General features: G+C 56.1%; 3 protein-coding genes across 5 annotated transcripts; 2 read left to right on the forward strand and 1 right to left on the reverse strand.

Annotated features, from left to right (window-relative positions):
• Window positions 1-860: 860 nt before the first annotated feature.
• TCAP (titin-cap) lies at window positions 861-2,168 on the forward strand. Its single transcript, XM_019981901.2, has 2 exons — window positions 861-1,088; window positions 1,317-2,168. The coding sequence occupies exons 1-2, from the start codon at window positions 979-981 to the stop codon at window positions 1,705-1,707; spliced, it is 501 nt and encodes a 166-aa protein (XP_019837460.1). The 5' UTR covers window positions 861-978; the 3' UTR covers window positions 1,708-2,168.
• Window positions 2,169-3,981: 1,813 nt separating this feature from the next.
• PNMT (phenylethanolamine N-methyltransferase) lies at window positions 3,982-5,585 on the forward strand. Its single transcript, XM_019981900.2, has 3 exons — window positions 3,982-4,206; window positions 4,724-4,931; window positions 5,056-5,585. The coding sequence occupies exons 1-3, from the start codon at window positions 4,005-4,007 to the stop codon at window positions 5,495-5,497; spliced, it is 852 nt and encodes a 283-aa protein (XP_019837459.2). The 5' UTR covers window positions 3,982-4,004; the 3' UTR covers window positions 5,498-5,585.
• A 584-nt stretch (window positions 5,586-6,169) lies between these two features.
• On the reverse strand, window positions 6,170-20,141 carry PGAP3 (post-GPI attachment to proteins phospholipase 3). Of its 3 annotated transcripts, XM_019981994.2 has the most exons (8): window positions 19,903-20,138; window positions 18,619-18,716; window positions 17,666-17,818; window positions 9,621-9,683; window positions 8,932-8,993; window positions 8,459-8,595; window positions 7,995-8,196; window positions 6,170-7,825 (listed from the first exon to the last, which is right to left on the reverse strand). In XM_019981994.2, the coding sequence occupies exons 1-8, from the start codon at window positions 20,081-20,083 to the stop codon at window positions 7,762-7,764; spliced, it is 960 nt and encodes a 319-aa protein (XP_019837553.1). In that variant the 5' UTR covers window positions 20,084-20,138; the 3' UTR covers window positions 6,170-7,761. The 3 variants fall into 3 exon arrangements, with proteins under 3 accessions (XP_019837553.1, XP_019837555.1, XP_070629509.1); XM_019981996.2 differs by lacking the exon at window positions 17,666-17,818 and having other exon boundaries at window positions 19,903-20,139; XM_070773408.1 differs by lacking the exons at window positions 6,170-7,825; window positions 7,995-8,196; window positions 8,459-8,595 and adding an exon at window positions 8,603-8,841 and having other exon boundaries at window positions 19,903-20,141.
• Between the last annotated feature and the right edge of the window lie 1,643 nt (window positions 20,142-21,784).

Raw genomic sequence — 21,784 nt, forward strand, 5'->3', positions numbered from 1 at the left:
CCTCCCCCGTGCCTTCCCCGTGTGCCAGCCTCCTGTTGCACACGCTGCTGCTCTGGGGGCGGGGCTGTCCCTACAAGCCCTTCGACTGGCTTGCTCCCTGGGGACAGAGCCAGGCCCCGCCTGATGGCATCTTGGAGCTGGCAGCCCCCAGAGCTCTTCTGGTAAGGCCACTGTGAACAGAAAGTGAGGAAAATGAGGCCCAGAGGGGGTGGACGCTGCCCCCTACTCAGACAGCCTCATTATGGCTGATTTGGGGGCTGGAGCCAGAACTGGCTGCCACCCACTGGAACTGCTGGAGTCCCGTCTCACCCCAGCTGAGTGAGGGGGTAGAGTCGGGGGGCCGCCTCCCCCCTCTTTCGTGTCCAGGATCCCAGGAGTGGAATTAACTTCCAGTGCCCCTGCTGGGGAGGTGGTTGGGAGCCAGGCCTTTGGGGGCAGACACCTGAGGAATGGCACTGTCCTTTTGGTGGAGGGGCATGGTCGGAGGTGTGACGTGCCCTTGAGCCCAGGCAGAGGAGAGCAGCGGAACAGGACCTGACGGCCTGGTACAGCGCCCAGAGGAGGCCTTGGTTCCTACTGTTTCCCGCTCTGTTTACAGACAAGCCGCTGTCCTCCCTGGGCGAGGGGAAGGGGTGGGGCAGATGGCAAGTGCCAAGGTGGCACGAGGCTGGGCATGTGCCTGGTCACGGGTAGTATCTGAAGAGTGTCAGACACCTGGAGGTGTCACTCTGGGGACCCCTGCCCCCACTGGAGCATCTTGATCTCTTCAGAAGCTGACCTCTGACCTGGGGGCAGCCAGAATCTGGGTACCGCCCCCCCCAGCCCTGCCCTGGGCTCAGAGTCCCCCATCAGTGAGTCTTGGCTCTGCTTATAGCATCTGACGCCAGAGGGGCTGAAAATAGCCCCTGAAAGAGGGGGAGGAGGGGGCTATTTAAAGGGCCTGGGAGGAAGAGAGCCCAGAGGGAGTGAGCAGTCATCATGGCCACTTCAGAGCTGAGCTGCCTGGTGTCAGAGGAGAACTGTGAGCGGCGAGAGGCCTTCTGGGCTGAGTGGAAGGATCTGACGCTGTCCACAAGGCCTGAGGAGGGGTGAGTGCTGGCCAGTCAGGGGTCCCCCATCCTCTCAGAGCACCTTTCCTGAGACTCATGAGACCAGAGCACAAAGCCTGGGAGAGGTTTTGGGGGTGGGGGCCAGGAGAGTGCCTGCTGGGGAAAGTGGAGTTGCCCCTCCAGCAGCCCCAGGGAGCTCTGCTGCCCCGCTGGTGAGTGGCGGGCAGCAGCTCTCGGGTTCAGCGTCCCTTCGCTTCTCCTTCCCAGTTGCTCCCTTCATGAGGAGGATACCCAGCGGCATGAGACCTATCACCGGCAGGGGCAGTGCCAGGCGCTGGTGCAGCGTTCCCCCTGGCTGGTGATGCGGATGGGCATCCTCGGCCGTGGGCTGCAGGAGTACCAGCTGCCCTACCAGCGGGTGCTGCCTCTGCCCATCTTCACCCCCGCCAAGGTGGGCACCAAGGAGGAGCGCGAGGAGACCCCCATCCAGCTGCAGGAGCTGCTGGCACTGGAAACAGCCCTGGGAGGCCAGTGCGTGGACCGCCAGGATGTGGCCGAGATCACCAAGCAGCTGCCTCCCGTGGTGCCTGTCAGCAAGCCCGGCACCCTTCGTCGCTCCCTGTCTCGCTCCATGTCTCAGGAAGCACAGAGAGGCTGAGAGGGACCGTGACTCGGGCTCCACTGTGCCTGCCCTGGGCTGGGCCCTTCCTGGCTAGGACCATGGAGGGGAGCTGCTGGTCACGGATGCTTCGTAGTTTGCCCAGAGTTGGGGGCTAGGGGAGGAGGGAGCCAGAGGCCAGGATGCCTGGATCTCCTGAGTTCCCAGAGGGAGGGGAGCGGACAATGGGCACAAAAGGTGAAGAGCTGGGGGCCAGCACAGCCAAGTACCCCCAGTCCCAGGAGGAAGGGCAGAAGAAGCTGATGAGGGCAAGAGGTCCCTGAGAGCAGTGACCCCAGTCCAGATTTCAGCTTCAGAGAAGGGTGAAGAAAAACTGTAAGAGGATCTGGAGTGCTCTGGGAAGGAGACTGGAGGGAGGGGGACGTGAAGAGGGCAGAGGCAGGGTGGAGCCCCCAGCACCCTCTGTTAGTGCTGCAATAAACGCTCAATCACGTGCCAGAGTTTCGTCTCTTTCCTTGTGGTTGAGGGGCCCGCCCGTTGGTGTCCCCACCAATGCTCACTTCTGGGAACAGGCCCTGCATCTCAGCTAAATATGGCAGAATTGGTGGGTCACCCCACGCTTGAGGGGAGGGGCTGTAGGGACAGAGCTGTAAACAGGGTGGCTATCTGCCTAGTCCCCCTGACTGCCGTGAGCCCTGGCCTCTGCCTCTAGTCCTCTGGCACTGTGCAGTGCCCATGAGGCCAGTTGGCATCCAGGGTTTGTTGAAATGATCTCATGGAGAATAAGGAGGGGGCTGGCACCAGGACTGTCAGCTGTGCCAGGGTGTGGATGGGGTCAGTGACCCCAGGGCTGACCTCTCTCTTGATTCTGAATCCAGACAGAATCAATCCTTGGTTGGGGTCAGGTGTTCCACCCTCCCTGGCCTGGGAGCCCAAGGTGGGTTGTTGGGGGTAGGGTGTGTGTAGGGGGTCAGGTTCCTGTCTGTGACCTCTGCAGCTGTTGCAGTAACTCATGCCCCAACCTGGCTGCCTGGCCTAACTAGAAGACACTTTCTCTTGGACAAGGTGTGGGGGGCGGGTGGCATGGAGGAGGCCTGGGCTCCATCTTTGCAGGGACTGGTAGCCTACCCAGGGTGGAGAGGCACTAGACTTGGTCAGAGGTGGGTCCCACTCCAGGAAGACCATGGAGATGGCCTCCGAAGAATCTACTTCCTATTTGGGGGGATAGGAGGGGAGAACCTGGCATCTTGACAGTCTGGTACCTGGAGTGCCAAGCAGGCCCTGGAGGGCCAAGCAGGCCTGGCCTGGTTCTGCTCCCCCAGATTGGCTTGGAGTGTGGGCTGTGAGATGAGAGGGGTCAGACTCCAGACCAGTCGACACACCTAATCCCTTGGTGTCCGAGGCTGGGCTCGTGTCCCCTGGGAGCCCTGGCAGCCTGGAGAATGCACCCTGCGCCCTTCCGTCCTCACCTGGGCCCCTCGCCCTAGACTTGACGGGAACATCCTGAGCCTTCCGCGAGATACGCGGCTGGAAGCCCGCAGGGCCTGCAGGGGAGGCCGGGCTGTTCCCTCCGCTGCACGCATTAGCCCCACTCGCCTCGCCTATCGTCACTGCCATCTGACGGGCGGGGTTGGAGTTCTGCTGTGCAGCTCCAGGGCTACCGAGACCGTGGGGGAGGCCAGAACGGACTGTCCTTTCTGGAGTCAGGGTGGGGAGCGGGGCGGGGGGGTGGGGCTGTGGGATGGGAATGCTAGAGAACGCTGGGACTGAAGAGAGGCCTGGAGGAGGGGAGCTGGGGGGGCCTTACTAAGAAACGGGGTGGATGTTGGACAGGGTGTCCTGGAGATAGGGAGCCTGGCGGGGGACTGGGCCCTTGGTGGAGAGCGCTGGGAGCTGGGAACTGTGGAGAGGGCTAACTTGAACTCTGGCAAAAGAGAAGGGAAGGGATGCCAGGCAAAAGGGGTGAATGCGGGACTGGAGAGGGGCGACGTGGAGGTGCTGGGACTGGTGGCTGCGGGGGTCTATGGAGTCTGGGGATAGGAAGCTGAGGGGCAGGGCGCAGGAGCTGGTCTTGGAGGGCAGATGAGGCAAAGAGTGGAGGGCAGCCGGGAGCAATGGTGGAGCAGGGGCGGGGACGGATGCTCCCCCCCATACCACCCCCGTGTGTCTGCTGTTGGGACATTAAAGGAGATGGATGGCATAGGGAAGACGCAGCGCGTGGCCCCAGGCAGCTCATCGCTCAGCCGCCGCCCCCGCACCGGAGGGGCCAGGGCTGGCGGGCGGGGGTCGCGCCGCAGATAAAGGCGAGCGGGCGCAAGGGTGGCCGCGGCAGCAGCATGAGCGGGACAGACCGGAGTCAGGCGGCGGGCTTGGTGCCCGACTCAGACCCGGGCCTGGCGGCGGTCTCCTCGGCCTACCAGCGCTTTGAGCCCCGCGCCTACCTCCGCAACAACTACGCGCCCCCGAGGGGGGACCTGAGCTGCCCCGACGGCGTCGGGCCTTGGAAGCTGCGCTGCTTGGCTCAGACCTTCGCCACCGGTGAGCGCTGGGGGAAACGTGACAAAAACTCATCAGGGAACGAGAGGGGCAGCACGCGAGAGCCCAAGGTCAAATTAAGAGGTGAAACAGAAGAGGAAGAGGAGCAGGAACCCTCACGTGAGAGGAGAGAGATGAGGAGAGGGGTTCCGAGTGGAGAACACTCAGAACTGAGAGGAGAGGTGGGGAAGGCAGAACGCTGGGAACAGGCAGAGGAGAGGGGCTGCCAGGCATCTGAGTTTCCCCAACTTAATCCTCACTGGTAGGCGTAGTTAATGGTTGTGGAACCTGAGTCTCAGAAAGGTTAAGTTCATTTCCCAAGGTAAGTCAGCCGATGCTGGAGCCAGGACTCAGCTCCTGGTCCGTCTAACTCCAGAGCTAATGGTTTTTCCAGATAGACACTCACTCAACACCAGGAGAAGGAACAGAGAGAAGCAGGGAAGAAGCAGGAAAGGGAGGCAATGACTGAGGCTGGGGGCTGCAGGCCTAGCACCAGGGCCCACTTCCTCTGCCCATCCAGGTGAGGTGTCTGGCCGCACCCTCATTGACATCGGTTCAGGACCCACTATATACCAGCTGCTCAGCGCCTGTGCCCACTTTGAGGACATCACCATGACAGATTTCCTGGAGGTGAACCGCCAGGAGCTGAGGCTCTGGCTGCGAGAAGAGCCTGGGGCTTTTGACTGGAGCGTGTACAGCCAGCATGTCTGCCTTATCGAGGGCAAGGGGTAAGGGCTGGGGGGTTGAGGGTTGGGTAGGGGGTTTCCCGGAAGTGGCTGGTGGGATCCAACAGAGAACTGAGTGTGGGGGGCCAGAACCCTGGTCCTGACCCTGCCTTCTGCCCCCAAACAGGGAATCCTGGCAGGAGAAGGAGTGCCAGCTGCGAGCCAGGGTGAAGAGGATCCTGCCCATCGATGTGCACCGGCCCCAGCCCCTGGGTGCTGGAGGCCTGGCACCCCTGCCTGCCGACGCCCTGGTCTCTGCCTTCTGCCTGGAGGCTGTGAGTCCAGACCTGGCCAGCTTCCAGCGGGCCCTGGACCACATCACCACACTGCTGAGGCCTGGGGGGCACCTCCTCCTCATCGGAGCCCTGGAGGAGTCATGGTACCTGGCTGGGGAGGCCAGGCTGGCGGTGGTGCCCGTGCGCGAGGAGGAGGTGAGGGAGGCCCTGGTGCGGAGCGGCTATGAGGTGCGGGATCTGCGCACCTACACCATGCCTGCCCACCTTCAGACAGGTGTAGACGATGTCAAGGGCATCTTCTTCACGTGGGCCCAGAAGAAGGTGGGGGTGTGAGGCCCCCGTGCACGCAGGGCCAATGGCCCTCACCCGCCTAGACTCCCTGTTGTCTGAGGTGGCCTCTAATAAAGAAATAAGTCCGTCAGTTGGTGTAAGTGCCGTCTGTGGCTCTCCGGGGAAGGGTTCTGACTTGTGTTGTGGGGGTATGGGAGGCATCGGCCCTGGCCTTTTCCCCCCAGAAGCTTCCAGAAAGGTCAGTTTCTGTACACTCATTCTTCCCAAACTAAGGAAGGCCAGGGTCACAGGGAGCTCCTTCAGCATCTGCTGTGTGCCCCGCACCTGCTAGGTCCCTTCCATCCCCACGCTCAGCAGTACCCTACTTGCAGGGGAAGCTCAGAAAGGTTAAGAACCAATAAATAGAAGTGGAGCGTAGTGGAACCCAGAAGGGGAAGGAGATGTAAGTGGAACTTGTGGCCAGTGGAGCTACCATCCAGTCACAAAGACCCAGAGATGGCAGGGGAGAAAAACAGGCACCAACTCCCTCCAGCCCCCACGATAAGTGGGACAGGAGCTCCATCCATATCTGCTGTTGCCCTGAATCTAGTTCCTGCCATCCCCACTCCCACGTTCCTAGCTAGAGACCCCTCTGCCCCTCTGCTGCCTCCAGCCAGCTCTGTCTTCTTCCCTCCAGTCCATCCTACTCACACAAATGAGATCGAAAACAGTAGGTGAGGCTGAGAATTGGTTTATTAAGAATGTCCCTTGCCACCCTCCCCACCTTAAAATAGTTCTTAGTATCAAAAGAAGTTAACACGGGCCACCCAAGTCCCTGAGGTTGGAGTCCTAGCTCAGCGCCCTTACCCCTAGGGAGGGGAAGAGGAGCAGACTCCCTGCTCCAATCAGAGACGGCCGTGGGATGGAAAGTTTCTGGAGCTCCACGTGTTCTATCCGTGTGGAGCAGGAATGTGCTATGGCTGCTGGCAACTGGCAGGGGTCACCTTTACCACAGCGTAGGCACAGCACTGCCCCTGCCTGCTTCTGGGAAGACCAGAGACTAGACCCAGCCAAGGTCTTCTCCCCTCTTCCCCCAGATTGCTCCTTATCCCCCGGCCCTGGGTCAGGAAGTGGCAAAGGGGCTTAGCAGGCAGAGCACTGGGGTAGGGGATGGCAAACCATGTCTAGGCAAGGAGGATCCCCATTTTCCTTCCTCCCTCTGCCTCCCAAGGGGCTGATTCTGGGGGTGATCTTGAGTTGTGTGGGAGCTCTATGAGGTTTGTAGAGAGGGGAGTGCAAAAGAAAGGAACACGTAAACACACATGCAACCTGGACACTCTTACCCCTGCCAGATCTTGAGGACATCCTGGCTCTCTGCCTGGCCTGGGCTGTGTACAGAGCTGGTGTTCAGTCAGTGGTTGTCCACATGATTTGATCCCCTCCCAACTCACACTCCCTTGCACTCACGTTCAGTCTCTGCACATTCCCCTAACCCACACTAACCTGCCTGTCCCCCAACAACACACTTCAAAACCACTCACACACATCAGCACTGCAACAAGGCCAATGCTCACCACCCCACCCGGCATCCCACACACCCCAGATCTGCACCCACCACCCCATCAACCTACACACTTGGTCTCCCTCACACACTCATGTGTGGGCCCCCAACCAGAACAGCAGCTCAGGGGCCAGAGGGATTCCTGTCCTACGCTCTCTGGGGTCCTGGCTCCAAAGAGGGAGTGCGGTGAGGCCTCCCGGGGGTCTGACTGGAGTAAGTCTTAGTGAGACTGCTCCCCAATCCCAACAGCTTACTTCCTCTAGATCCCATGAGATCTGCTGGGAAACGGGCAGCCCAAGAGCAAGCATCTAGTGCCACCTAGCGGTGCCCCGAGGAGGGCACAGGGGTAACAGAAGGGACCTCACTGTATCCCCAAAGGCTGTGCTACCTGGTCTCCCAGCTAGACAGAGGGTTCTGGGAATCATCCCGGCAGTGAGGGGATGTGAGGAGGAGGCTGACAGGAAGGGAGAGACAGCCTCCTCTCAGTGGAACTCAGAACACAGTTCCAGTCCAGTTCAGCTCCAGGGACCAAAGAGGTTGCCCATTTTCTAGCCCCTGATGTTACGAGGCCAGGTCTGCCAAGACCTGTGGGGGTCATGTGGGGGTGAGCAAGGGTGGGCAGGTTACATGATTCTGGGCCCACACCCTTCATGTCCAAGTTCAAGATGCTGAAAGGAAAACAAATCATCTCAAGGACTTCGGGGGAGAAGGGGAGCCAGCAGGGACAGACAGGATTCTCAAGAGGGCAGATCTGCTTCCAGTGCCTTCAGTCCAGCTTGACCTTGGCCTCTGACTCCTTCAGCAGGTAGAGACTGTCATCTTCCAGAAAGCTGTGGGCGGAGAGGGGAGCCCACTGAGGCAAGGCACAGCTCTGAGAGCGTCCCCTGGGGGCGGGGGCGGGTGGTGCAGGCAAGCTGGCCAGGTGGGTGGGTGGCAGGTGCACAGAGGCTTCTGAGAAGCCGGCACAGAGGTGAGTGCTGGGCAGGGAGAGGCACCCACCTGAAGAAGAGGACGTGAACGGGGATGGTGCTGATGTGCCAGATGGCATGCGCATCCAGGACCCAGAAGAGAGGCGGGAAGTCCAGCAGCTCGAGCAGGGACAGCCCCTGCAGCAGCAGGACCACCGCCACGCACTTGTGCACATGCGGCAGCCGCTGGTTCCACAGGCACCAGGCCAGCCACCATGCCGCGTTCAGCAGGCCTGGGCGCGGGCGGGGGTGGGAAGAGGCTCACTCCCTGGACTCCTTCTCTCCTCCCCAAGTCTCCCCTCTGTGACCCCAGAGCCACCCTCAGGAGCCTCCCCCCAACCGCCCCTCTCTCCTACCCCCAAATTCTTTCCTCTTCCTTCACCCTAAGGGTCTCTCTAGAACCTCCTTCTCTGGGGACAGCACGAACGCCCACCTCCACCCCGAGCCGGCAGTTCCGCAGACGGCCCCGTCCTCCCAGAGCCCGTCCCGCCTCACCGATCGCCACGTTGGCGGCCATGTTGTAGCCGTAGTCGAAGTGGATGAGACTCAGGTAGGAGACATGCGCCGTCAGCAAGAGCAGCAGGAGGGCCCGGAAGGCACTGGCCATGGCCGGGTGCTGCAGCCCCACGGTCCTGCCCCGCCACCCAGAGCTGCTCAGACTGAGAGTGACTGGTCCCCACGGCAGCATGCCCTCAAGTACCCCCCTCACCCCAGCAACCATGCAGGGGAGCCAGGCCAGCAGGGCAGGCTTACAGTCCCAGAGGGGCAGCCTGTGACCGTGTGCTATAGAGCTCCTTGGAAAGAGCCAGGGCCTCCCATCCCATCACAGAGTCCCCTCCAGATCCGTCTGGATGCTATGTGCATGCGTGATGAAAGCCCTGGAACAGCAACCCCAGGCAGGGAGATTGGTGACCACTTTCCGCCCCCAGGACCCGATTTTGCCCCCATAGCAGCCAAGACGGGCTCACCTGACACAGCACAGATAGATTGAGTGCAGGATGACAGTGGAGGCACAGAAGTAGTCCATTTTCTGAGGGCAAGGAGAGCTGGATGAGGGACCAGTGTGAGGGGAGTAGGCCGTGGACAAGGCTTCACAGAAGGTAGGGTCCGGAGAAGACCCAACAGGGATGGGGGTGGCAAGAGCCAGAGTCTAATGTGGGAGTCCCAGGCCTATGGCCAGTGGGGATGTCTCATGTTCCTTTGCTCTATCGCTGTTCTATGTCTGAGTTCAATAGACTGACCCTTGTATTCACATTATACAATTTAACAAAAAAATGTACTCAGCAGCAAGGGTTTAGAGGTGTGCCGGCCAAGACTCCAGAATGGAAGAGCATGCGCAGACTTCAGAGTGCAGTCTGGGTTCAACAGCTGAGGGCTCGAGTCTGGATTGCCCCCCTTCACTGGCTGAGGGATCCTAGACAAGTGATCTCACCTGTCAAATGCTCAGCTGCCGCACCAGTTAAGAACAGCCAGTAATCACACCTGCCTCACAAGGGTCAAGTGAGGCTCAAGTGCACTAACAGGCTGAAAAGGCTCTGCACAAAGCAAGTGTCCTGTGAACCCAGTCAGCAGGAGAAGTAAGAGCCAGGGCTGCCCCACCGCTGTCCCTGTCCTCCGGGACTGTTCCCAGCAGAAGATGGAGTGGGAGGGCGCTCACCTCTGTGAGGTCGGTGTCCCTGGTGTGGAAGACTGTGGACCAGAACCAAGCATTGAGGGAGACCTGAGGAGAGAGGCGGCTGGTGAGCCTGGTGCCCAGAGGCGGGGAAGCCCCCCCCAGAGGGTCCACCTCCATCTCACTTTGGGGAAGGGGAGCTGAGAAACATGCTTCCCTGGGTCCTGAACAAACCCATGCCCCTCCACCCAACCCAGTCTGGGTCCCTCACACTCAAGCTTCCCACCCCTGAACCCCCCCAAGGCTGCGACGCTGCAGCCTCCACAGGTTCCCGCCTGGCCTGGGAACCAGTTCCGGCAGTCAAGTTCCCTGGTTACTCAATGGCTAAGACAACAGCCCCCGGGGAACCTCACCTCCTCCCCCAACTAGCAGGTGATGACAGCACCACCCGGGCCAGGGGAGCCAGTGACCTCAGCCTCTGGGGGCGGGAATGAAGTGGGTGGGGTGGAGGGGCTTGAGCCAGCTTGGGGTGTGTCTGGAGCAAGCAAGCAAGGGAGGGAGATCAAGCAGATCCCACTGGGGCCAAGTCTCTGAGGAGGAAGCCCAGCCTTCCCCTGGCTGGGCCGGCCCAACCCGCCAGGCCAGTGGCTGCTGCTTGGATCTGGGAGGAGCAAAGGAGCAGGGCTGGAGGGGCTGTGGTGGGCAAGGGCCCAAGGGACTGCTGGAGGCTTTTCTCCTGGAAATTAACTGCAAGGAGAGAGTACAAATCATCTTGCAAATAAGCCCTCACTCTCGTGGGAGTCGGTGGTGGCATTTTTTTTCAGGGACTGCTGAAACCCAACTTACTGAAAGAAGGGTGGGCTGGGTGGGAGGTCCGGGAAACCAGTCAAGGAAGAAGCGGCCAAGATCTGGCCTGGAAGGCCCTGGGGGTGGGGAGGGGTGCACTAGGGTGGTACAGGCCTGCCAGAGATGGGTGAAGGCCAGGAGCTGCTCACTTGGTCCAGTGTACCAGGAAAACTGACCAGGCAGGGGCAGAGGGAGCAGGGTAAAAAACCACTCTCCCCCTGGTATGCAGCAGGAAGGTCAGGTGGTAGGATGAGTTCCCTAACACAGGCTCGAGGGGGCTTGTGAGGAATTGGGGAGAGCAATGGGGTGGAGGCCTAAGCTCTGCTGCAAAGCTGCTCAAGCCTGGAAGTCTCTGGAGGCTCAGGGAGCCTGGTGAGGCCGTCTGGCCTGGGTTCAGGGCTGACTCTTGCTGCTTCTGCTCCTCATGACCTGGGCACAGGCCCTGCCCTTCTGGGCCCAAGCTCCCCCCTGGGACAAATCAGGGGGTGCCCAAAGTGATCCTTTGTCCCCTTGCCAGCCCTGATGTCAGGTGGTTAATCCAGGTCTTTGGAGGACAGCCATCCTGTCCCATCCCTGGAGACTGGACCCCCTTCCCCAGAGACGGTAATGGGCGCTGGTCTGTAGGCTGGAAAATGGAACAGGACGAAGACCTTCCTCAGACTCTGCTTCTGTGAAGTCTGTGATGCTCGGGTCAGAGTAGGGAGAGAAGCAGGCTCAGTGCTGGAGACGGGACCCAGGTAATCACGTGGGCCAGGTCTCCTGGGCAGGCCAGGCACAGGGACATCCTTGGGCAGGGAAGTGGCCCTGAAAGCCAATGTGACAGGGAGGCAGAGGGGAAGGCAGCAGGCAATGGCAGCCAGCCAGGTCTCCTTGTCACCCATGGCAGGAATGGGGAGGTAACAGGCAGACGAAGTGGCAGCTGGAGGCTTGTGGGGGAATGCACAGGGCTAGGGCTTCACTCTATGGGACAGGGACTGGGGTTGTTTGGTCCCCCGTCCAACTGCCTCCCCGGGGTGCCTTCCACTTACAGAGACCCACCTGAAGCCTGGACTCTGCACCCTGAAAAGTCCCCTTTCCCCTGGGGAGTGTCTCATTATGGGGGGTTCCTCTTCTGACCCCCTCCTCAGACTTGGGAGATAGTGTCATTAAGAGTGCAGGCCCTAGGGCCAGACTGCCAGGGTTCAAATCCTGCCTCTGCATTTCCTGTGTGTCCTTGGGCAAGTTAGTTAGCCTTGTTGGGCCTCAGTTTTCTCATCTGTAAAATGGGAATAATCATAGTATTGATAAGGATTTAACCAACAAAACAAGTACAGTGTACAGCACAGTGCTCAGGACAGGGTTCAACATTAGCACTTACTTCTCCCTACCTTGCTGACCAGCGTAGGATCCTCACACCCCTTTACAGAACCAGGGCCAAAGAGCCCAAGTCCGTCTCCCACTCTCCTTGGAGGCCAGGGAAGTCTAGTCTGAGAAAGGGTGGTCTCTCCAAATCTGCCTTGGCCCAGCCACAGTTCCAGGCTGGGGGGAGGATGTCTGGAGCCTCCATCATGAGATGGACTCTGGGTTCAAGTTCTGTCTCAACCCCTAAACAGCTGTGTGATCTTGAGCAAATAATAGCTTCTCTGAGCCTTAGTTGCCTCACATACAAAACAGGGTTCAGAACAGCACCCGCTGCACAAGAGGGTCCTCAGGACGATGTCTGCAAGATACCAGGCACAACGAAACCACTCAGTAAGTGGTGGCTATTCCTGGGCCTGGCACACAGTAGGTAGCCCAGAAATATCTGTTTCCTTCTTCATGTCCAGGAACTGACCCCCACCACTGCCCTTCCTCAAAGGTCACAATGTTCCAGGGAAAACCACGGAGCCCCAGGGTCTCTTGGTCCCAGAACACAGATGCCACAGCTGTAGGAAGAGCCCCCTCTGAGCCCCTTCCTTCCTGCTCCTGAGCGACCCAACCAGGATGCACCGAAAAGAGGTTACTTCTCTTCACTCAGAGTTTGTCATTAAGGCTCAAGTTTAGGAACAGAAGGATGTGAAGGACAGGAGGGCCCAAGTGTATGACTGCTCCCAGGCCCCTCGGCCAAGCCTGAGTAGAATGGGGAGCCGGGGGTGGGGGGTGGTAACTGGCCAATCAGACAGGCCAGGAGGGCCACGGGCGCCAAGAACTTTGCATGAACACTGAAGGAAGGGGGAGGCCAGGGGCAGGGTGCCAAGGAGGGTGGAACTGGAGGGGGACACGGCGGTCTGAGTGGAGGAGAGCAGGAGGCTGTTTCAGTCTGTTGGAAAATAAGAAAATTGAGACAAAAATATCACAGCCGTGAAACTGGTTGGATGCCAAGTGAGCCAGATCTGTCAAGAATTCGACCCCAGTGCTAAGCCCCAGTGCTCGGGGCTGTCATTGACACCGCCGCGGTGGGGACAAGTGGGTCTTTAAATAGCTCGCTGTCTCAGAAGTGGGGGAGGCAGAATGTTAAATATGATGCCTGCTGCCATCCTGCCCCCCTCTCCCAGAGGCCTCAGGCAGGGCAAGCCAGCCCCAGTTCACTCCTGAGAGAGAAGTGGGCAAGAAGTGGATGGAGACGGGAGGAGGGGGACTTTTTCCACCATCAAAAAGGATTCCTTGATTTCCTGCCATTGCCTGTTCCACTGGCGCTTGTCTGACCGTAGGGACGTCCTTCCGGAAGTCTAGCCACCATTCTGCTGTATCTTTTCCCAGTTTCCTCAGCACAGGTCGGGTACAGTTAGTCCCCACCACTATAAACCATCCTGAAAAGACAGTCTGGCCTTTCCTGGCACCCCATCCTCACTCTACCCAAAGGACCTTTCCTTGTTGGATGAAGGGACAGAGAACCAGTTTAGCCTCATAGCTTTGGCAGAGAGCAGGGGCCTCCGGTTCCATGAAGCCAAAGGTCTGTGGTGGGCTCCTCCAAAGCCTGGCCGCTGCCCAGCCCAAGTTCAGGTCTAAATGTCAAGGCAGGGGTTGACTTCTTATGCCAAAGCTTCGTCAGCACTGCTAAGTGCTGGAGAAAAAGCTGCAGAGGCCCCTTCCCCTCCCCAAGACCTCACCTGGAGCAGGTGGGGGGGCCTCCCCACCCCAACTCACTAAAAATCAGGAGCCCCAGTCGCTCCAGAAAACCCAGCCTACAACAAAATCCACAGTCACAACCTCCACACAGCTTGGGATTTTTCCGTCTTGCAAATACACAAGATCGAGTGTAAAAGCCACACTGGATCATCAGAGAGTGTGGGCACTGAGGCTCTGTCCCTCGAGGGCCTCCTGGTGGCACAAAGAGGGGGCCCCATGTCCTCAGGGTGTCCTAAGACACAGGCCGCAGGTATCTGTCCTCTCCCAACCTGGCATCACTGGCTGTGTCCCTAAGGGCCCTGTCATGGTGGACGGCAGGACACATCTGGGAGGTATGATCCTCGCCAAGACGGAAGCTGAGTGGCAGATGCCAGTGAGACGAAAGACCCCAGAATCAGGCGGGATCAAAGTGAGAGCTGTGAAGCGACCACCAGCCTCTGGCACGTGTTATGAAGATGAAGGCAGGAACTCTCTGAGGTGCCCTCAGACCAGCGTGTCTACCCCAGGAGGCTCTGAGTTCGGTTCAGATAGTTCAGGCAGGACTGTCCTGTGATAACAGGGGCAGGGACGAGGGGCAGTAAGGGCAGGCATCAGTGTCCCTTGAAGAATGCCAAGGGAAAGGGGACAAGAGAACTCTCCTCAGTTTCCCCACCTTTCCTGCTTGCATTCAGTTCAGTTCAGCCGCTCAGTCGTGTCTGACTCTTTGCGACCCCATGAAGTGTGGCATGCCAGGCCTCCCTGTCCATCACCAACTTCTGGAGTCTACTCAAACCCACGTCCATTGAGTCGGTGATGCCATCCAACCATCTCATCCTCTGTCGTCCCCTTCTCCTCCTGCCCTCAATCTTTCCCAGCATCAGGGTCTTTTCAAATGAGTCAGCTCTTTGCATCAGGTATTGGAGTTTCAGCTTCAACATCATTCCTTCCAATGAACACCCCAGGCTGATCTCCTTTAGGATGGACTGGTTGGATCTCCTTGAAGTCCAAGGGACTCTCAAGAGTCTTCTCCAACACCACAGTTCAAAAGCGTCAATTCTTCGGTGCTCAGCTTTCTTTATAGTCCAACTCTCACATCCATACATGACCACTAGAAAAACCATAGCCTTGACTAGACGGACCTTTGTTGACAAAGTAAGGTCTCTGCTTTTGAATATACTATCTAGGTTGGTCATAACTTTCCTTCCAAGGAGTCAGCGTCTAGCCAGGACCAAATTCACTTCTCTGCATGAGGGCAAAAACAGGGAGTGGTGGCTCTGTCCCACCAGTGACAGGCTGGAATGATGCCAGGCCCCAGTCTACACAATTCTGGCCCCTCAGTCCGGCACTCAGAGCCCTCTCTGCTCCCTCTTAACTCCCTCGTCTGCCCTTCAGCCAGTCACAGCAGTCAGGCTGACCTTCCCAAGGATGCTGGTCCAGGCCCCACACTGACCAGCTTCTGCACCTTCGCTCTTGCTGGGCCCCCAGCTCAGGAGGTGGGAATCCAACGTCCTCTCCCCTCTGGGCACATGTCTAAGCCTGACGAGGCCTACGGATCCCGTAGAAGGAGATGCAGGCTCCCCTCCTTCCCGTGCTTCCCTGAGAGACTCCTCCACCCAGACGATGTGGTCTCTACCTCATAGCTCGCCAGGCTCGCTCCCTGAGCCCTCTTTGCCTCAGCCTCTATCCTGCCTCCCAGACTGGCCACACCTGCACCTCGCACTCAGCTTAGCTCCTTGGGATGGGGGCTTCAGCCACCACAAGCATGAACCCGTCTCTACCCACAGCAGATACCCACAAACAGGCAGCAGCACACGTGGAGACAACCCAGAGGGGGCTAGGTGCTCAGGCCCTGGAGTCAGACAGCCCTGGGGGCCACGCTGCCTCCACTAGTCACCACCTTGTGAGCTGATAACTTTGGGTATGTTTCCCTGCTCTGAGCCTTCCACAGGGCTTGCAGTGATATCATGAGGATTAAACAAGAAAATGTACGTATAGAACTTAGGACCATGCCCATCCTGTGATCTGAGTTCTATAACTGATAAAGATTATGAATATTATTGAATGGAAAGTATTAGGGAGGAGCACCATTTCCCAGAGGTTCCACAGCCTCCTTCTGGCCCTCCTTCCAGTCCCCATCTCTGAAGTCCAAGGTTTGGCCTAGACTTCCGGCTCTTGACACGATCAGCTTCCCCAAGGTCCGCAGAGACCTTCAGTCTCATCCTATTTGACTGAAGTAGAATTCAGGAGAATGGCTGACTCCTTCTTATCCTTGTCCCAGGGCTCCCCCGACCACACGATGGCCCTGTGGTTTTCCACCTGCCCCTCTGGCCACTCTTTCTGTCTGCATTGCTGGCTCCTCCTCCCCTATTCAGCCGTTAAGTTTTGGGGTTTCCCGGGCCTCTATCCCAGATCCCTTCTCTTCTCACCAAGCTCCCCGCTGGTGATGACATCCACACTCACAGTTTCTATCACTGTCTTCTAAGCAGAAGCACAGGGCTTGTCCTTGATTTCTCACTTCTCATCTTAGGTCGCCTCACAGCCAAGATGGGGTAAGAGTGTAAACTCTGGAGCCAGATGCCAGGCCAAACCCTGGCTCCTGGGGCAGGTAACTTAAACTTTCCAGTCCTTGGTTTCCTTGATGTAAACTGAGGACAATACTACTACCTACCTCATAAGCTTTTTATGGGATTAACAAGGTTAATATTTATAAAATGCTTAGAATGATACCTGGCACAGAGTAAGAGCTGTGCATGGGTTTGTTAAAGAAACGCATTAAAAATTTTTAATGTTACCTCCAAAACACAGCTCAAACACACTTCTCTTTAATGCCCCTCCTTCCCCAGACCTGTGCCACCTCTCCAGCCTAGCTACTGTGCCCTACACGAAAATTACCAAATAGGCTCTGCATCCACTCCTGCCTCCTCCAACCTAGCCTCTACACAGAGGCCAGAATGGCAAATGTATTCACGAAGCCCCTTCTCTGAAACCCTCATTGCTTCCTGAGGTTTTGGGAGTCAAGATCTAAAGTGTTACTATGAGGTTTTGGGAGTCAAGATCTAAAGTGTTACTATGAGGTTTTGAGAGTCAAGATCTAAAGTGTTACTATGCCTGCAGGCTCTCCACCTCTATCCATCTCCAGGCTCCACCTGCTGCCCACCCGCTCACCTGCTGCACACCCCCTCCCAGCTTCCTGCCTGGTTGGCTTCCTGGCATTCATGTCCTCATATAACCTACACTCTGTCCTGCCAGTGCACATTCACCCATCATTCTGGTTTGACCTCAATACCCCTTCCTCACGGAAGCCTTCTTGGATTGCCCCGTGCGGGTCTAGACCCCACCACACCCCCCACAGCACTGATCTAGCCTTCACTGCACTGGTTCATAGCTGACCTTTTACATTCAGTTGTGTACTTATGTGACTGGCACCAGAGGGTGGGCACCCATGTGTTTTTATATGCTTTTGGATCTCTCGCACATAGTAGGCACTCAACACCTGAACAAATGGCTGCTTGATGGAAGCAAGGTGAGTGAGTGGGGGCTGTTTCCCTAAGGTTTACCATGGTAGTTCTGATCCAGAGACATCCATTGCAACCTCTCATGCCCTCCCCAAGGTGCTTGTGGTTTGTATCTGTACCACAGTCCCTGTTGCTCACACAGCTCCAGGCCCCAGATGCTGGCTCTTCTGACCAGCCACTCTGTGAAGCTCAGAGACCTCTCTGGATACTCAGATGGAACACACTTCAGCTTCTCTAGGGATGGTCTAAGCTCTAGACAGAGTACTGTCACTGCCACTGCCTCTAGGGCTCGGCTGGGGTTGACAGGGCTTTGAAGCCTCCACAGGGGTCCTGGGAAAGACCTGTGGTCCCAGCATGCTCCTACCACCCGTCTCCCTTCTGTGTCTGTAAACTGTCCTACTGGTGTTTGAGCAGCTTCCTGCTTCGGGACGAGATCAAGGTCTCTTTCCTCTCTCCCTCCCTCTCAGACAGCCAGACCCAGGATCTTCTAGAAGGCAAAGGCCTGATTCAGCACCTTCCCTGCTCTCCCCAGGCTGGACCACCCCACAGCTGCAGGTTTAACCCTGGAAAATTGAGGGGAAGCTAGGTGGGTGAGAATGGGGATCTAAGGCTTCCTCGTTCTCAGATGAGGGTGTAGAACAGGAATCCTACCAGGTTACCTACCCAAGCGAAGGCCACGCAGGTGGGGTACATAGGGGAGGAGGCTGGTACAGAGGTGCGGTAGCGACAGAGCATCACCAGGCTGGCTAGGCCATTGAGGAAAGAGGCCACAGCAGAAGCTGGCTCTTGGAAGCACAGGAACCGGGAGAAGGGCCACTGAAAAAGGAGCACATGGAGGGGGCCTGAGGGGCAGGCGATGCCCAGCTGGTCCCACCCACCTCTGCTTGACCTGCTGCATCCCCAGGTCCCCAGCCAGCTCCTCAGCTCTGGACCTTGGCCAAAGCCTCAGATGCAGTCCCTCTTCAGGTCAACGAGCTCCCCTGCACTCCCTGGCTGAGAGTCATCCCTCTATCCTGGCCAGCATTCACAGCACTGGGAAGACAAGGCAGGCCAGTGCTGATGGCTCAGTATGGTTGGTGGAAGCAGCACAGACCTGTCATCTAGAAGACACAAGAACTAATCCATCTTCTACCACTGACCACAGCCCTCTGAGCCTCACCTTACTCTGTGACAAGCTGGGGAGAATAATTCTTACCAGCCGCAACAGCCTAGAATAAGATCTTATTGGATCAAAGGGTATCAGCAAGCTGAGCCTCTGTGCCTCACTGGGCAATCTGAGGGGGTATTTTTATTTTAAATCCAGACCCCTACTGAAGAAGCAACAGAGAGCATACCAAGGGGACACTCTGGGAATTTGTCCTTGTAGCAAGGTGGGCATCTCAACCACTCTAAGCAGCCCAGCACCACTCCCTGAGGAGACCCCAAAACCTCCCAGATCTTGTTACCTCAAATCCAGAGGCAAGACACATTGTTCCCATCTGATGATACGAAAACCAGCATGTTTTGAGGACAGGAAACACACACTCATCACCCCACACTTTGGCTTGCTTCAACAGCGCGATCCAACTAGAGGCATCTTACTCCCACCATATACTTAACCTGACCTTCCAGCTCACCTTGCCATGGAACTGAGGCACTTTTTGACCTTCCTGGAGGTAGAGGCCAACGGTGACCCACATACACTCATACTTACAGTCGTCCCGACAGGTCCAACCTGAAACAGATAAATATGGCCTGGTGGACTCCCCAGCACAGGGAGGCACAGAGATAGCCCCAAAGGGGCTCCAACCCAAACACAAGCCAAGAGGGCCTGCAGGTTGGAGAAAACCAGAAGAAATCTGAAAATCCTAACTTTCTGCTTGGATGGATGAGTAATGGTGCAACATACACACGAGGGAAAGGTGCGTGCGTGTGTGTGTGTGTGTGTGTTAGAGTGTACAGTGAGCAAATAGAGATGTCTCTTCTCCTTTCACCCAAGACGGAGATTTCCGCATCTGATGGACCCATCTGTGGACATCTGGGTTCACGTTTGCTCTTCCTGAATACAGGATTTTCTCTCACTCCCCAGGAAGAAATCCTTGTCATCTTAACCCCCGCCTATGAAAATGAAGCTCAGGTTCTTCACTCTGACTTTGGAGGCCCCACCCTGCCTTTTAAACTTTATTTCCCATGACTCCTTTTCAGGCACCCTGCTCCCTGAGTAAACCAAGCTGCAGGATGTGTCCATATCTACCCAGGGCCTCCACTCTCTGTTCTTTCTGTGTGGTAAACAAAAGACAGTGAAGAGAACAAACTGGTAGTCAAACAGGCCAGAACTGAAAACTCTACTAGTTACTGGCTGTGTGACTTTGAACAGGACACCTAACCTCTCTGAGTCTCCTCATTTGTAAAAATCAGGTTAAGAGAATCAACCTCTAAGGGTTGTTGTGAAAAATAACTATTTTGACACCTGTCACACTGTAAGTGCCCACTATGGCCACAGGCCTAAATTTAATGCATCTATCGGGAAGACCTTCCTTTCAGGAATGTCCAAGCTAATCAGTGCCCCTAGCTCTTCAAAGTCAGAAACGATTCCTTCCTCCCCTACATGCTACTTAATCTAAGAATCCTTGGGGGCTCGAAATACCATCTCATTGCATTATGAGCCCCCAGTGGCAGGACCCTGGTCTGATTTCAGTGTCATTCCAGTACTTTGTACCCAGGCGGTAGTAAATGCCCATTTGACTGAATAAATAAAAAGTAAACGAAGCTCCTGGCTGACAGGCTATCACCACTCTGGGGCTCCACTCACTCACACCCATAATGGACCCGAGGGAGGAACTAAGGTACATCATTACAGAGTGGTATTAGGGGGCGGGGCCAAGATCATTGGGCGGGGCCTACCGCGGGGTGTGGCTTACCTGCTAAACTCATGTAGATTGGCTGGCGGGAGCGGAAGTGCTTCAGTGCACCCCCCGAGCAGTTCCTCTCTTCGCACCGGAGCACGCAGTCGCGGTACACTGGCTCGCGGTCGCCCTGGGAGCCGCTTGCTAGCGCGGCTGCTCCTGCCAGCAATACCAGCCGCGCAGTCCGCCCGGCCATCCTTCCACCCTGGCTCTCCGCCTGCGGAGGAACTTAGGAGCTTTCACTTCCGGAGTAAGCGGAAGTGCCTTGTGTTCTTTCATCTGCTCTCCGCTGACGTCCGCCCCAGTTTAAATACAAGTTCCCGGGTTTTTGCCGGCGCCTGCCCCGCCCCTCGCCTAAATGTTATCTGCTTATAACAAGGCGACAGGGTTAGGGTAAGGGAGACACCGGGTAGGTTAAGAAGCAAAATAAAGTGGTATTTTATCAACATCTGTCTTCTTTCTTCTCCAGGGCCTCTTTGTTTGAGCTAGGGCTATTTTTCTGTTGCCAGTTTAATCGGATTTCCTCACCCTAATGTACCTGGAAGTGTCCATTTATCTTCCAACTCCACTGGCACCACTACTCTAGTTAAAGAAATCATCATCTGTCATCCAGGCATCCAAAGTATCCTCTTAACACATCCCCCTACTTCTACTTACACCCCTCCAGCCCATGCTCCGTTTCCAAATATTGAAATTTGACCATATCATTCTCCTTAAAATTCCTTACTGGCTCCTACTTGCCTCAAGATAAAATCATAATTCCACAAGCCCTGCATAATCTGACTCCTGCCTACTGATCTCCCTCACTTCTCTGCTCCGGACTTCCCTCAAGAGGCCATGGCCCTTGGCTTTCCCTCGTCCCCTCGTCCATATCATTCTTACTCCTGCTGATTCTTTTAGTCTCAACTGAAACACTGCTTCTAGGAGTAATAACACGTGGAGGGAATATAACATATGGTGGTCTCTGTTCCCAGGCAAGATTGTGGAGGGACTTTGCTGTCTTGTTTACTACTCTACTGCCAGCACTAGTACAGAATTTGCCTCAGGGTAAGCCTAACAGGAACTCACATCTATCATCAACAAACTGCTAAAAAAAGAAAAATGACATTTGAATGGAAAGAAGCCATACTAAGACTTGCAGTTGACTTTCAGTAGAAATAAAATTCAGAAGACAATAGAGCCACATATTTAAAACACAGAAGGAAAATTAACTGTTAAAACCTAGGATTTGATATATAAAAATATATATGGCTCCAAAATGAAGACTATTTATGTTTTCTGACAGAAACAAAGAGAATTTGTCACTGCAGACCTTCAGTGAAAGGGATACTAAAAGATATTTTTCAAATAGAAGGAACACGTCCCCAATGGGAAGCATACAAAGGAAGGACGTGATAGAGTCAAGGTAGATATATGCATAATCTAGATGACTATGGACCACACAAAGTGATAATGAGAAAACTTTTGGGGTCATTTCTTTTGAATTTTATTAAAACTGGTTTATGGCTTCCCAGGTGGCTCAGTGGTAAAGAATTGGCCTGCCAATGCAGGAGACAGGGGTTTGATCCCTGGATCGGGACGACCCCCTGGAGAAGGGAATGCAACCCACTCCAGCATTCGTGCCTGGAAAATTCCATAGACAGAGAAGCCTGGTGGATTACAGTCCATGTGGTTGCAAAGAGTTGGACATGACTGAGTACACACACACACACACACACACACAAAGGCACTTGCTAAGACCGAAGATGGAGTTTTTTGATGTTTTTGTTTGTTTAAGTGAATGAACAATGTAATTTATCATAAGAATTTGGGTGCCAAAGCTGGGCTATCAAATCACCAGCATGATTCAAACTACGCTGAAATAAGAGAGATATCCTATTTCAAGAAAAATTAAGAG

Source organism: Bos indicus, chromosome 19 (assembly GCF_029378745.1).
Source record: "Bos indicus isolate NIAB-ARS_2022 breed Sahiwal x Tharparkar chromosome 19, NIAB-ARS_B.indTharparkar_mat_pri_1.0, whole genome shotgun sequence".
In the NCBI taxonomy this organism is placed as follows: Eukaryota; Metazoa; Chordata; class Mammalia; order Artiodactyla; family Bovidae; genus Bos; species Bos indicus.

What these genes read in the sequence shown, in the direction of transcription:
- PNMT (XM_019981900.2), top strand. Translation starts at nt 4,005, where the DNA reads ATGAGCGGGACAGACCGGAGTCAGGCGGCGGGCTTGGTGCCCGACTCA. An exon ending in GGCTCAGACCTTCGCCACCG is followed by an intron (nt 4,207 to 4,723) that starts GTGAGCGCTGGG and finishes CTGCCCATCCAG; the next exon opens with GTGAGGTGTCTGGCCGCACC. An exon ending in TGCCTTATCGAGGGCAAGGG is followed by an intron (nt 4,932 to 5,055) that starts GTAAGGGCTGGG and finishes GCCCCCAAACAG; the next exon opens with GGAATCCTGGCAGGAGAAGG.
- PGAP3 (XM_019981994.2), bottom strand. Translation starts at nt 20,083, where the DNA reads ATGGCCGGGCGGACTGCGCGGCTGGTATTGCTGGCAGGAGCAGCCGCG. An exon ending in AATCTACATGAGTTTAGCAG is followed by an intron (nt 18,717 to 19,902) that starts GTAAGCCACACC and finishes TATCTGTTTCAG; the next exon opens with GTTGGACCTGTCGGGACGAC. An exon ending in TGCCTCAGTTCCATGGCAAG is followed by an intron (nt 17,819 to 18,618) that starts GTGAGCTGGAAG and finishes CTCCTTTTTCAG; the next exon opens with TGGCCCTTCTCCCGGTTCCT.
- TCAP (XM_019981901.2), top strand. Translation starts at nt 979, where the DNA reads ATGGCCACTTCAGAGCTGAGCTGCCTGGTGTCAGAGGAGAACTGTGAG. An exon ending in TCCACAAGGCCTGAGGAGGG is followed by an intron (nt 1,089 to 1,316) that starts GTGAGTGCTGGC and finishes TCTCCTTCCCAG; the next exon opens with TTGCTCCCTTCATGAGGAGG.